The sequence below is a fragment of the Lemur catta genome, chromosome 19 (assembly GCF_020740605.2).
Source record: "Lemur catta isolate mLemCat1 chromosome 19, mLemCat1.pri, whole genome shotgun sequence".
Lineage (NCBI taxonomy): Eukaryota > Metazoa > Chordata > Mammalia > Primates > Lemuridae > Lemur > Lemur catta.
In genome coordinates this window covers 3,676,120-3,691,045 of record NC_059146.1, presented here as the reverse complement: position 1 = coordinate 3,691,045, position 14,926 = coordinate 3,676,120, and the positions used below count along the sequence as shown (strand labels likewise).

The following is a 14,926-nucleotide window of genomic DNA, read 5'->3' as shown; positions in this document are numbered from 1 at the left end:
ACGTCCCAGAGGAAAGTCACCTTTTGTGGTCTCATTGTGTTCTGAGGGGAAGGTTGCAAAAGTCTTTTTCAACATACTATCACAGTGAAGTTTTTGCTTGTTTCTAATCACTACTGCGAAATGATCAATTCCATTTGAAATAAGCATTCACCAGTTTGGGGCATTAAGATGTTTGGGATGCAGTGAGCTAAATTATCTAAGCTTCTGGATTATTCTTCACGATGGTGGCAACCACACGAAGGAAGGAAGGAGTATATTCAATTTTCTCTTCCCCGTTCCTCATTTTATATCTGTCGTTTCTCTGTGTGAAGAGCAAGGAGAATAACGTGCTTAAAGAGGCGACTTTGAGGCCATATTGCCACTTTCTGGCTCTGTGAGCTTGTGTAAGTCATTTACCCCCTCTGTTTCCTCTCGTGAAAATGGGAATAATGGCTGTAACAGCATTCCACAAACCGTAGTCACAGAGTTGTGTGGATTAAGTGAGGTGATATGTAAACAGCTTAGATGTATAGTAAGAGAAAGCATTCCATCCTTGAACCATTTACAATTGTTGAGATGAATAAATACAAGAAAAGTTCAAAAACAACCTTAAAAATTAATCAAAAAGGGCTAAACTTGAGCTCTAACTATGTCATTGAAACCAGCAGGATTTGGAAGGTAAAAAATACCCTCTCTTATGATAATTTAAGTATCACTAAGAAAGTATACAAATCCTAGTTGCACATCTTTACCGTGACTTTTTGCATCAGGTTCAGATGCAAGGTGGCAAAAAAAATAAAGTAGAAGTAAACATTTTCAAAAGACGCGGCGAGAGGAAAGGACGCTGCCTTCTGTCTCAGCGTGTTCCAGCCCTAGCGAGGGATGGAGACCACAGGGAGGAGCCGGCACCAGCTGCCTGGCAGGGTGCTTCCTTCCCGCTTCCTTAGCTGAGTCATTTCTGACGGCAGCTGGGGTTCCCTCGGTGGCAGTGGCATGTCTTTCCCGGGCTGCAACCCCAGATCTGTCTGTCTGACATCTGTGCCGTTTCTCCTACCCCACACTGTCCTTGCAAGTCTGCTGAATAAACGAATGAGTAAATGAAGGTAGAAGGAGGAGGAAGGGTAACTCCTGAGTTGGTGGGGTGTCACTAAGGGAGAGTATTTCGGTCTTGTTGAAGTGGCTGCTGCCCTTCAAAGTTGGCAGAGCTCTGCCCTCCCCAGCAGCCTCTGCCGTGGTGGGATGACCCACCGGAAGACCCCAAGGCACGGGAGAAACATGCCCCCCAAGGTCCACCCTGCCATGGCCAGCTGTCCACACGGGTGGTACAGAAGGAGGACGACATGGTGTGATCTGAGGTTTGTCAAGGGAAGGATACTGTCCCCAGATATCTCTTCGGCCTTCCACGCTACCTGAGATGCCAAAATTGGATGCTTATTACTTGGGTTTGGGGTGGTTATCTCTAGAAATTTTTTGTAGACATACAGATGCCCCAAGTTAATTAGGTAATCTATTAAGCTAGTTTTAGTTATCAAAATTCTGAATTTGGATTAGCTTTTTTTTTTTTTGATTAGCTAGTCTTTAACAAACTTTAACAAAGTTACAAGCTCAGTGCACTGACATGAGATGAGTTTTGATGGCGCAGTTTAAACTGCTCAGATCCTGGCAGGGCAGGTTCTAGGAGGGAAACAGTCAGGGGGTGTTTGGGAGAAAACATATGAGTAAGAAAAGCCTCTGGGCTCAGACAGGTCCTACTCACATGACTTAAGCTCACCCACTTTGGTTTTCTCATCTGAAAAATGAGGATTCCAGCACTAATAAAGACCTGGGCTATGATACCGATGAAATGAGGCAGTGTATGTAAAGTGCTTTGGCCGATGTAAGGACTCAGTAAAATAGATTTTATTATAATAAATTAAATTATTCTTGCAATCAACCACAGGTTTCTAGAAAGTCCAAAGCCCTAGCAATCTTTCCAGACATCTCAGTGTCAATTCAGAACGACCGTTTCCTGGTGCATCCTAACCTAATTCTTCGGTGCAGAGTCGGTTGTGTGGACAAACCCACATGAGGCGTGAAAATCGTGGAGCGAATGAGGAAGCATTTCTGCCCCCGTCTCCTGTGGCACTTTTTCTTTCTCTCTCTGTTGACACGTCTCATGTTCTGTCTTGTAATAAGGTATCTCTGTAAATGGCTCGGAAATAGGCTTTATGTTTGATTCAGTTTTGTGTTTTAGGTAGTCCCAGCAAAGCCCTGAATGGTGCATAGGATCATTTGTTCTCTGGTGTTCACATTGCTGTTTGAGTGTATTTATTGATTAAAAGAAATAGGAAGGAATTATCTATTGAATGTGATTAGGAACAGCCACTTATCAGTGAAAGAGCTATTTGTGTTTCAATCTGGTGGTGTTGATGTGGTAAAGGGAGGTTTCTAGCCATGTGTCACTTTTTAGCCAGCCCAGGTGTTTCTGCCTGGAGATTAAGGAAAGGTAAAGTGACAGGTCAGTGACAAAATTCCTGGGTTTGTTTCCCAGGATTATTTTATAACTAACATTAAAAATAAGTCTATTTAATTGTCCACCAGGGGCTACCGCTAACTGTGGTTAAAAGCCTGGAGTCAGAACCCGGGCATTCTGGGTTACCAGCTGAATGACACAGGCAGGGTAGGGGACACAAATTATGGGACACCATTCAAAGTGTGTGCCACGAGAATGATGCCTCTTGAATTTACACAGGACTGGAGGGTATGGGCTGGGCCTCAGTTTCCTCATCTGTAAAAGAGAAAAACTAATACCTTGATGGTAGGATTAATTGAGTTAATGTCTATAAAGCACGGAGTATAGAGCTGGGATAGGCAGTGCTTAATGACGTTAGCGACTGCAGTGATTGATGGTGGCAAAAGGAAGCTGTAGGAGTGATACTGAAAGAGTAGTCCCTTCATCTGAAATATTGTGTAGAAAAATACTGGATTAGGATCATCCCTGTTACACCAAGTTCATCTAAGGAACTGTAGTTAATTAGCTTGAAAGAAATACCAAGATTAATGAAGCGTTGTGGCCTCTGTATATTTTTTCTTCTATAGAAGCACAGTCCTTTGCAAACTAGGTAACCCACTCAACGTAGAAATGAAGAAATGGATGTGCTTTTGTAGGAAAGGAGCATAGTTTCTTTGGAGCTGAAGGAATTGACTTCTGTTTAGTCATTTGAGAGTCATTTATCGGTGCCTTGGTACCGAGGGCCTGTGTGAGACAGAAGTGCTGTGTCTACGTATTTCTCAGTGACTCCGTCTTTTGTTTTATTTTAGGTTGTTCACGATGCTAATACACTTTACATTTTCGCACCTAGTGCCCAAAGCAGAGACCGGTGGGTGAAGAAGTTAAAAGAAGGTAAAACTTACGTGATGACAGATTAATCTGTACGTGATTTTAGAGGGTATGACATTGTTATCCCTAAAACAGAAATACAGCTAATGCATCTATTGCATTTGTAATCTCTTCATCTACAGTAACTGTTTCTCCAGTTCTGTTACTGTGACTGTAAGTGATGTTAGCATATTGAAGAAAACTGCCCCTCTTAAAATCTGATTCTTTCTAGTGGGATGTAAATATTAACAGTTCCTAAGAAAAGCGTGCTGTATATGTGTGATATATTTGAAGGTGATAACAGCATGGACTTTTATGATAACAGGATTTGGTATATTTCTAAGAAATTGCCTATCTAGTCAACGTTTGGTGTGGATGGACTGACATATTCATGACATGTTTAAATGGGTGATTTGTCCTGCACAGTTCTGATCATTTCTCCTGCAGAACAACATGGTGGTGGGCTGACTTTTGCATTTATCCATTGTGGTATAGCAGCAGTCATTTCTGCCAACAAGGGTGTTTCATCCCCCCTGCCCCAAATAAAGAGAGATGAAAGAGAGCCATATGGCTTTTTCGAATGCAGAGTTGTATGATGTTATGATGCTGTTCTCGTAATAAACGTGGTATCTGAGGAATAAGTAATGATTGACAGTGTTACTTAGGAAACATTCTGTAGTCTCTGTTTTCTTTCACTAATTATTAATTGTCTGTGCATTGCAGAAATCAAGAACAACAATAATATTATGATTAAATATCATCCTAAATTCTGGACAGATGGAAGTTATCAGTGTTGCAGACAAACTGAAAAATTAGCACCTGGATGTGAAAAATATAACCTTTTTGAGAGTAGTAAGTGTTCATTTTATTCTATATTTGTATTGTGCTCAGAATGCACATATGATTGGTATGGCAAGAAAGTGACATGATTTTGATTTTGATTAAGTACAGCATGCTTTCTAGTTCAGTGTAAATGCAGGGTAGGTGTGATTTGTAAGAAAAATGATATAGTTAGCAGCAGGACCTTCTCATGGAATCAAAGAGTGTCTATTTTAGGGAGCTTTTATCACAACATTGAAACCTGTTAAAAGTGAATCTGTTGCAAGTGTGAGCCTAACGTGGAACCGCCAGCAGCTTTGCTTCCCACTAATGTTTATGTACTCGGCAAATAGACTCTCCGCAGCTGTGGAGCTGGAAACCTCGTAGAGCGGAGCAGTCGCAGTCTGAGTAGGACTCTTCTCATTCTGATGGGGCCTAGTGGTATGGATTTTAGTAGTGGCTTCACAGTCTTTCTGAGCAGTAAGATATCATAATGATACTCAAATGCAAATGTTCAGATGAATAAAAATGTCTAGGGTTTATTTTGACACCTAAGACCCTTCTAAATCCTGGAAATGAAAGGCTCTTAGTCATAAGCTAAAAATACACAGAGATTCAAAGTTGCTGGTGCTGCAGGACAGGCAGAGTAATGGTGGGGTGTACTGTGCTTCTCTGATCCTGCTGGCACTATGGATGGTCACCGGGTCAGAACTGATAGAGCTTCTGAATACAAGTAGGGTCACCATTTGGCAGGGATGCTGCCTTCTGCCCGAGGCCAGACCAGGTGACCTTCTCGGTCCATCCAGGCTTCAATTCTATGAGCCCCGCAGCCTGGTTCTCCTGGGATGTCCTGACGTTAATTTAGCACAGTAAAGAGTAAGGCCCGAGTTTCCATAGCTGTTATTGTTTCCCGTTTTTTCAGGTTCTTAAGGTTTGATATTAGTTAATGCATGGTCTAACCTGCTATAAAAAGAGACCCCAAAATTATAGTGACTTAAACTACAGAGAGATTTGTTTCAGTCTCATGTAGTAATCCACAGGTGGTAGGTGGGTGGTCCGGGGGTGGTAGGGTCATTCTGCAGTGGTTCCTGGGTTTGTTCCAGTTCTAGTAGTCTCTTCCTGGCAGCAGAAAGGGGGGAAGGGATCAAGGATGCCCATGGGAAGTCCTTTTAAGGGTGAGATCTAAAAATGGCACACTCATTTGTACACAGAGCCCTTCGATTAGAATCTGGCCCCATGGCCATGCCTAGCTGGGAAATATAGTTTTCAGCTTGGGTAGCCATGTGCCAGCCAAAACTCCGGGACTGTGCACTGGAGAGGAAGGGACAGACTGCCAAAGCGTATGCATTTCTCAGTGTGGTCTTGGTTTCACTTTGTTTGATTCAACAGCATTGTTGAGTGCCCAGTCCACACAGCGGTGGGGCTACAAAACTAAGGCGTGGCCCACTCCCCGTGGCATGATCTGTGCCGGAAGGCAGAGCTACACACCAGCTAGAGCAGCAGCCTTGACTTCTGGCATAGAGATAGAAGCAACATGCACCAGCATGGGCCAGAGTGGGCTTCTTATCTGTGTGTTGATTCTCAACTTCCCTTAAAACTACCTGTATCTTACCGTGATTAATCATTGGTAGATGATTAGCGTTTTGACCTGTTTTTGTTGGTGGTGTTTTTAGGTATAAGAAAAGCACTACCTCCAGCACCAGAAATAAAGAAGGTAGGTGGTCTTTAACTTTTGGTGGTTAAATCTTTGAGTTTTAGACATTTAGGTCTTAAGTTTGGCAGTGTCTGGGGTTTAATAAGTGTGTTTATATTTAGTCATGCGGTGTGGCTAACTTCGGGTGGGCTACTTAAGCCATTGTCACCTCAGTTATGAAATGGGAATTCTAAAGCTCTGCTTCATGGCGGTAGTGTTAGGAGCAAATGAGGAAAAGTGTGTGAGGTCCCACGCAGGTGCCTGGCACATCAAAGGCATCCGATGTGAGAATTCCATCGAGTGGGAGGAAACCTGGGCAAAGACTCCATGGGGAGCTCTTCTCCCTTTTGGGCTATTTGGATGGTGGGTCTCCCTCCAGCCCTGGTTTCTACTCACGTATCGCCCTTGCCTCTCCTTAGAAAACCATCCCTGGCACTGAGCAAAAGCCTTTTAATGTTTAAAGACAGTTTTTGCTTATCTCCTCCATTCTGAAACCCCTGAGGGGAGCCAGGGACATCCACATTATCAAACTCGTGGGAGGGTTCACCAGATTGTCTTCGGTGGACTTGAGGTTTCTTCTTTACTCTGTGGTGACATGTGACTCATTTAGTGTTTTGCTTCATGACCAGTTTCGAATAGAAGGTTAAACTTTCAAATGTTGTCTTCTTTGCTTAGCGAAGACCTCCCCCACCGATTCCACCCGAAGAAGAAGATAATAGCGAAGAAATAGTCGTGGCCATGTATGATTTCCAGGCGACAGAAGCACATGATCTCAGATTGGAGAGAGGCCAAGAGTATATCATATTAGAGAAGAATGACGTTCACTGGTGGAAAGCAAGAGACAAATACGGGTAAGTGTCCCTCTGTGTGTGACACTCGGCGGGTGGGTGGGAGTTAAGGGTTGAGTGAGAGGAAGACGAGCTGTTAATATCCTGCCATGAGACTAGTTCCACCGGCCGTGAACGGAAGCACAGTTATTACTTCCTAGTAACATTGTGTATTCTTAGTGGTCACTAATAAATGCAAGTTGATCAATCACTTCTTTGCAAGAGCTGGAATACATTACACTGGTCTCCTTCTCATCCATTGCATGTTTGATTTGATTATTTTGGCCTTGGGGGAAATTACATTTTATGTTTTGTCCCGACCCCCACGGTAAGTAAGTAATCTTAGATTTTTCAAAGAAATAATGTATCACAATTTTCTTCTTAGAATCTCTCTTTCTATATATGTACATACATATATAAAAAAGAGTATATATGTATACACACATGCACATACACAGTGTAATGAAGTCTTCTTGCTTGAATTCTGTCTTTTTTCCCTCCATGTATCTGTGTGGAGGAGAGAGTATATATTTGTGTGTGCATGTGTGTGAATGTATAAAATATATATATATGTACATGCAGGATATTAAACAGCAAGCATTATTTGCACAGATAATTTAGGATTTGAAGGAAACAGTCCTTTCAACCCTATTATCAGTAAATGTGTGGGTAGATATGGATAAATACAGGGGATGAGTACCTTGAGTTTCATTAAGAAAACTCTGTACCCTGTGCTTACGTCTGAAATGCAATCCTGTTTGTACTCTGAGTTCCAGTGGATAAGAAGAGGAGGACTTTTTGTCCTGCCAAAGCACACTCTCCTTCCGCCTGCTCTCTCACCTCCCGGCTCCGTTCCCAACTCCAATTCCCAATTCCTCGGTTCACTTCCGAAGCAGTGGAAAATTCTGGTTTAGGCAGAGTCCTTCTGTTCTGCTCAATTCTCAGCAGTGGTATACGTCCGAGTGCTGGTTTGCTGTGAGTTATTACCGTCTTTGCAACTTTTGACCTTTTGTCCTATGTTTACAAGAAGGTCGTCACTGCTTCTCATTGCCAGACACTGTTTAAGATTGAGCTTCATTTTTAATTTTTTATTGTAGAAATTTTCAAACATCTAAACAGTACATAATAGTGTAACGGAACCTCTTATCATTTGACTTTGAAAATCACCAACATTTTGCCGGTCTTGATTTACCAATCCTCCAATTGTTTTTTCTAGGAGTGAAGGATATATCCCAAGTAACTACGTAACAGGAAAGAAATCAAACAACTTAGATCAATATGAGTAAGTCAATATTTATTTTGTGAATGTGGAAAATCAGAAAATATTTTTATTTTCCTAACTATGGAAGACATTTTGAAGATTAATGGATATATTTCATGATCTTTAGAAGGTGAAACCAACATTGTCTAGTGTGGTAAAAGACTATGAGAATTAGTCTCTGTAATATGTTTTTCCTGAAGGTACCGTGTGTGAATGGAGTTACGTAAACTTATATGATTAAATTGATTTTAAGCAAATCACAGCTTAGCTGACTTTGAAATACAGATCGTTGCCCATTCATTCAAGATATAGCACTAATATTTCCCAGAACAACCTTTAAAGAAGCATGTTTTATTGTTTCTTTTTTCTAACTAAAATAACAATATGTGATTATTGTTTTAAAATCGTTAAAAATATGAATAATCTTAATAAGAGAAAATGACTCCTATATCAGAGTTGACTTGTATCAACATTAGTATATTTCCTTTCAATCTTTTTACTGTTTTTAAAAAGATAGAATCATGCTGTATATACTGTTTTATATCCTGTTTTTTTTCACCTAATAGTATATTATGAGTTTTGAATATTTCTTCATGCTATTTAATATTCTTTGAAGACATTTTCATAGCTGTATTATATTTCATTCAGTCATAAATTCATCAAATATTTACTGAGATCTTATATCAGGCACTATGCTAGGGCATAGAGGTACAACCAGGCATATGGCACGTGGATATACAATAATTTATATAATCATTTCCTTGTTTGTGTGGCATTAGATTGTTTTAGGTATCTTTGCTATATAAACATTACTGGGATAACCTCTTGCCTCTTGTCTTAAACTAGATCTCTAAAATCTACGTACTAGGCTGAAGTATATATGAACATTGTTAAGAGTCTTGATGCATGCTGTCTAATTTCTTTCTGGAGAAGTACTATTTATACATCCACTAGCAGTGCATGGCCAAGTTTTAGTGCAAGGCTGATCTATTTCAAACGCTCTTTTGTCCTCATTCTGAGGTGGTGTATCGATGCTTCATTCGTTTCCTTAAAAACGACAAAAACAGCAACAACAAGCTGTTTCCTCTGTTCATGTCACTCACCATAACATGAGTGCACCTTAAAATCCAGAAAAGGGTTAATAGGTTCAAAAGGTCACAGCACTCAGTGGTGTGACCCCTCAAAGTGACTTTAGAAGTAGATGAGAACATAAGCAATAGATAAACAGAGTAGCATTTATGCTCTTAAATAGGTTTTAGGAAAATATAGTAAAATTGTCAGAATTAGGGAACGTGCTAAAAAGTGAAAGCTTGGATCTGGTTTTGAAGTCATCGGACTGAGAATGAACTGATAATTTGGGGAGGAGAGTGCTTAGAACCCAGTGCATCCTTCTCTGAATATGAGAACTCCTCTTAGGACTCGTGGGATTTAGAATAGGGATTTTAGATACTGAAGGTTATGATTCGTGGCCATAAGATTTTTAGATATATTTCATGATTTGGGAATTTTCTGTCTTCTGAGGGATTTTTCTCCTGTGCATGACTCTGAACTTCCGTGCGTGGAGTCCGGCGTGGGAGCCCCGCGTGTTCTGTGCAGAGGCCGGGATTCCGCCCGGTGCTGTGCAGGCTCAGTAGGTGACCGGGGAACCTGCTCTCCCGCGGGCAGAGAAGCTGCTCTGCTGTCTTCCCACTCCATGCTCTGCTCTGTTTTGTTTTTGCCACAGCCCCTCCTGGAACACATCTTAAATGTTCCCAGGGTTAAAAAAAAAAAAGCCTTCTGACAACTGTTGAATGAATAGTTCTCCTGCTGCTTGCTTGGGCCTGGGAGGAATCCCAGGCAGCAGACGGTCCCTGGCTGGCCTCAGGGTGGCCGGGCCGGCAGCTTGCAGGCTGTCAGCGATGTATTACTAGTTCCGACCTCCACGCGCAGAGAGGATCAGAGGAACCGACGCTGGAGAAGAAAGTGGGTTTGTTGTGATGGTCAGTGAGAGGGTGTTCTTCGTGGAAACATGTTCAAGGACGAAGGTGACAGAAATGAAAGGGCCCTTGGAACAGGAAAAAGTCTAGGATAAAGGCTGTCAGTGGGTGGCATGGGAGGTGGGGGCAAAATTAGAAGACTAGCTAAGATTTTTATTGGGTTGATTGGTTGTTTATATTTTTCCTCCATTTCTACCTGTCGTCTTCTTCTCATGACATACCCTCACTCAGACTCCCCGAGAAGCTTGGCCAAGATCTGACCTTCCCAGAAAGGACTAAGTGGCCCCCAACCCTCTTCTTTCCCTGTATTCGGATACCGCTATGAAGTCTTATTCCTCTGGAATGTTCTGAGGTGACTCGCCAATCTGAAAAACTGAGCACAATTGGTATCTAAGAACAATGTGACAAGTTACCTATAACTCCTGGGCGTTATTTCTAGACAAGTAGTTCTTTCATCAGAGGTGTTAACCATTCTCAAAGCACGTCTGTGGTCGGCTGTTGAGAGGCACGTGGCATGTCTGCAGGGGCTCTCTCTGCCCGTGTCACGCAGGCCCTGCACATTTGACCTGTGTCTGGCTCTTCCTGGTGAGTTCAGGGGACCCGCTGTTGTCCCTCCCTGCCTGGGGGTAGATAATCAAGGAGAGAGAGGCCTCGAAGAATCGAATCCTTAGGAAATGCCCACTGCTACTGTAGTTAATTCATTTATTTATTTGTTCGTCACTCCTCCCTCCTTTCCTTCCTACAATCATACCCTTAAAGGTCTGAATTTATATCCCAAGGAAGGGAACATCCTTTCTGGGGGATCTGCCAATGCCGTGAAAATGACCTCTCAGAACAGGATTTCAAAGAGAATTTCCACTATTCTGTCTTCTGGAGAAGGAAGACAGCAGGTAGGAAGGGTCCTCCGTCTTTCTTGGAGCATGGGCGTCTGATTCCCTCCTGAGAGACACAGGTTAGCTTCACTGATTTCTTCCATCTGCACCCGAGACTAAACCTCCGTTGCTTATTCTCAGTCTGAAGATGTGGGACTGGATCTTCTGTTATTTGTAGAATTTTCCTCAATCTCCCAAATCCCGCTAGCTTAGGATACATAATGAGAGCCCCAGTGATCTTTCCTTAGTTCATTTTTATGACTGTTTTCGCTTCAGGGACGGAATTCATTCTGTTCTCCTAACTGATTATATTTCTCAGTTGCATTCAGAAGTGGACTGACCCCAACTGCAATTCTGTTGAACTTGGTCTCATTTCATAAAGTGGGGTCCACGGTAAGGCGATGTTGACAAGTCTGAGGCCTGGTTCATCACCTTGGATTCCAAATAAAATATCTACAGTCATTAGCTTGTACTGAGGTTGTAACTGGCACCTGGCGACAACATAAGAGAATCCAGACAGAGAAAGATCTTGTCTTTTGTTCTTTGTAGTTTTCTCTTCCTCTGCCAGGGAAGTCCCTTGTGTTTACTTGTCTCCTGGCGGTTGCTGGGCCAAAAGCGGGAGCTGGTTCTCATAGGAAAGGCAGAGCCAGTGGTGGAAAATTCAAATGCCCAGAGGAACAAAACGGATTCTGTAATATTCAAAGTCTCAGGTTTTATTCCTGTAGGGGAGGGTTCCTTGCTGAGGAGGAGGTGGGAGATGATAGTATCAAAAAAAACCAAAAAAACCAAAAAAAGGTTTCCAAAGGTTAAGAAGCGGCACAGATCGGCAGGGCCTTGGCGTGTGGCACAGGGCGGGAGGAGGACATGGTGGGAGGGGACATGCAGCTGCCTGGCCGTGGCAGACCTTCCTACGGTCAGCCTCTGGCAGCCGGGGCTTGGGGCTCTGCCGACCCGCAAGTCTGGAAGACCCGGGAGGACTGCGCCTCTGTTGGTCTGTTGTTTTTGACACGTGGCACTTTTGAGAAGTCCAGTGGGGGAGCCTCCATAATGACTTGAGATGAAATCTACTGCCATAGTGATAGGGTAAGGGCGTGGGATAAATAATTTGTATTAAAGACAGTCATGTAAAGTGACATTTCCTGCATATTTGAGTCAGTGGAGTAAAATTCATTCTTGCTGTGATTATAGCAGTAAAAAATTAAAAATGATTTTTGTGTTGAATGATGAAGAATAGCCTAAATAAATTATGACATGCATATCATGGTATGTGTACCATGATACATAGAGCCGTATCAATTTGCAAATATATCATATACTGTTACATGGAAAATTCAGGTTATGATATAACAACTGCAGTTTGATCCCACTTTAATAAAACACTAAGAATATGAGTGTATATATATATATATATATATATATATATATATATATATGTTTTCATATAAATGTGGGTAGACAAAGTCTGGAAGTATATACATCAAAATGTTATTAGTTGTCTATTATTGAGATAAAGAGTGGATGCCTTATTCTTATTTATTACATGTATTATTGATTGATGAGCAGTAATATCTTATTAATCCTAAAAAGGATAAAAATTGTTAAAAACCCTAAGGCTTTAAATGTGTTTTTTTCTGTTCAGGTGGTATTGCAGAAATATGAACAGAAGCAAGGCAGAGCAACTCCTCAGAAGCGAAGTAAGTATTTGTACCTGTTCTGTGGATTTGGTTTCAGCACCAATTAATTTGAATGAATCCCTAATAAATAGTTCCACATACCTCTGTTTCTAAATCTGTCCCACAGTGAGCAGATACATGCAAACCTGCCCCCAAAGGCCAAGGGAGCTGAGAAGCCAAAGAATGAGGCTGAAAAATCCAGTTTCTTGGAAGGAAACATTTAATAGGGACTTAACCAACAGAAGCAATGTCTCCAGTAGCTGGGAGAGGATAGTTCTCTGCACCCACCTTCCAGAAAATATTCTTTATATGGCAAGCTTTTCGGGTAAAATGTGTACAGCTGGTCATGTCTTCAGACTTTCTTGCCAAGACTTATGACCACTGGGGAGGTTAGACTGGCATCTTTACGAGAGATTTTAGAAACTTAGCTTTCTTTACCAAAGATTATCTTATGTCACATAGAAATGTCATATACATATAACGCATATAGACATATACACATACAGACACAGAAGCAGATTTTAGAGCTCTCAAAAAGAATTTTCATTTGCCAGCTTTCAAACAGTTATTTCCCCCTTTGTTAGCTGTTGTTGGGTCACCAAGCATACCCTGTAGCAATTGATTTTCCAACCTGGCAGTTAACACTGCTTTTATCACGTGGGGAGAACACCGAGCATGGGTGGCTTGCCTCATTCCTAATTTTCAGAGAAGCCCCTGGGCTTCTTCAATCGACTGAGAGGAGGTGGACCCTCCTGGTAAATCTTCATTAGACCGAGCCTCTCTCACAGCTAGAATGATCCAATCCATGGGCTGTGATCCCCCTGTGTTTGCCTTGCGTTATTATGAAGGCAGTGCCTGGAGCTGGGTGGGTGGTGACGTTACTCATTTTTTCTGCTTCATTCCCACTTAAGAAAATACTGTTCTTATCAGATGTATCTGTGGGGCCTTATTTAAGTCCATTATATTTCCTATAAAAAAGAATAGAATGTATTTTATTTTTCAACTATTAAACACACTTTTCATCCTAAAGCAATTTAAATACTAGAGATTGATGTTGGTGTGGCCGGGTAGAGAGGTGTCTGAGGTCTAGAGCATCTATTTCTTGCTCTTCAGCTTGGAACCTGTCAAGGATTTGACCTTGAGTCTCTGGGCATTGTTTCAAATTTTTTATTTTCTCTGCTTACGTTACTTGTCTCACCATCTCTCCCTTTGTAAAGAGAGATATTTAATACTGGTTTCCAGGGGAATTAAGAATTTTTAAATTCATTCTTATGAAGAGCACCGAGATATTTACAGGAAAAATGCTGTGTGCATTGAAAATGATATTGAGTCAGGAATCAAAGCTTATAGCAAATATGAAAAATGTATGAAATGAAACCCAATCATTAAGAAATATATTCTTTAATAACTGTTTTCTTACGTGTCCAGGACTTAAAGGAATTGTAAAATCTTGTGTATTCCTTCTGGGAGGACTGTGAGATTTTTTGGGTTGAAATGTCTCGTGTCAGTGTGTGAGGATTTGTGATTGTGGGGAACTGAGTGTGCTTTCTCTAACTAGTCTCGTAGCCCAGTAATGTGAAGTAGAAAGTTGTGGATGGGAGAAACCAGGGAGCCCTATTGGTAAGTTGCTCTTCTCCAAAGCAGATTTTCCAGGAAAGGATAATACATTGTAAGACTGGGTTCTTGAATCTTCTCCATGGCATTGCTTTAGTAATTGGAGTAAAATAAATTTTCTTAACTTGGATTTTAGGATAAAGAAGGTGGTTTTATGGTAAGGGACTCCAGCCAACCAGGCTTGTACACAGTCTCCCTTTACACAAAGTTTGGAGGGTGAGTAATCCTGCTCTGTTGCTTTTTAAAAAAAAAATTGAGAGTTTTTTAATGAACCTTCTCTATGTTTGTATGGATTCCTAATTTTCAAAAATATATGCTGCATTTCAGCATCAAGAAAGAACACCTGAACATGATTTCTAAAGTCTATACTATTTTTTGTATTTATATTTTCAGTAATTTTCCCTGTCGTTTTCCTCATATATGTATGTTGAGAATGGCTCTGGTAACTTTAGTAATGTTCCACAAATACTTACTGTGCACTGTGCTAATCACCAAGCATGCCAGTGTGAACAAAGTAGGCACAGATTCTGCCCCCCGATAGCTTGGTGGGGGCTACAGACAAGCAACCAGGCAGTGAGGGGAGTGTATGAGGGCAGTGTGTGTGTGCATGTGTGTGTGTGTGTGTGTGTGTGTGTGCGTGTGTGTGTGTGTGTGTGTGTGTGTGTGTGGCGGGGCTATGGGGGCAGTGCTGGAGGGGTGGCCCACAGCCCAGACTGATCTTGAGTTAGTCTTGAGTGTCCCAAGTGACATCTAAGCTGAGACCTGACAGGTAAGACAGAAAAAAGTTGGAGGGAGGAGAAAGAGTGTATCTGACCTGGGAAACTACCCAGATCCAGAGGTGAGAGAGGATATGG

At 41.7% G+C, this 14,926-nt stretch overlaps 1 protein-coding gene across 4 annotated transcripts in view; it reads left to right on the top strand.

Moving 5' to 3' along the window:
• Positions 1–14,926, top strand: part of TEC (tec protein tyrosine kinase) — a 76,207-nt gene that overhangs the window by 46,795 nt on the left and 14,486 nt on the right. For all 4 annotated transcript variants that reach the window (XR_006730226.1, XM_045532972.1, XM_045532974.1 and 1 more), the window contains 7 exons: positions 3,280–3,361; positions 4,061–4,189; positions 5,830–5,870; positions 6,525–6,700; positions 7,893–7,958; positions 12,425–12,479; positions 14,209–14,288. Coding sequence is in view for 3 of the 4 variants with exons in the window: in XM_045532972.1 (XP_045388928.1) it covers positions 3,280–3,361; positions 4,061–4,189; positions 5,830–5,870; positions 6,525–6,700; positions 7,893–7,958; positions 12,425–12,479; positions 14,209–14,288 (629 nt within the window). In the remaining variant the exon portion in view is untranslated. The remainder of the gene's footprint in view (positions 1–3,279; positions 3,362–4,060; positions 4,190–5,829; positions 5,871–6,524; positions 6,701–7,892; positions 7,959–12,424; positions 12,480–14,208; positions 14,289–14,926) is intronic.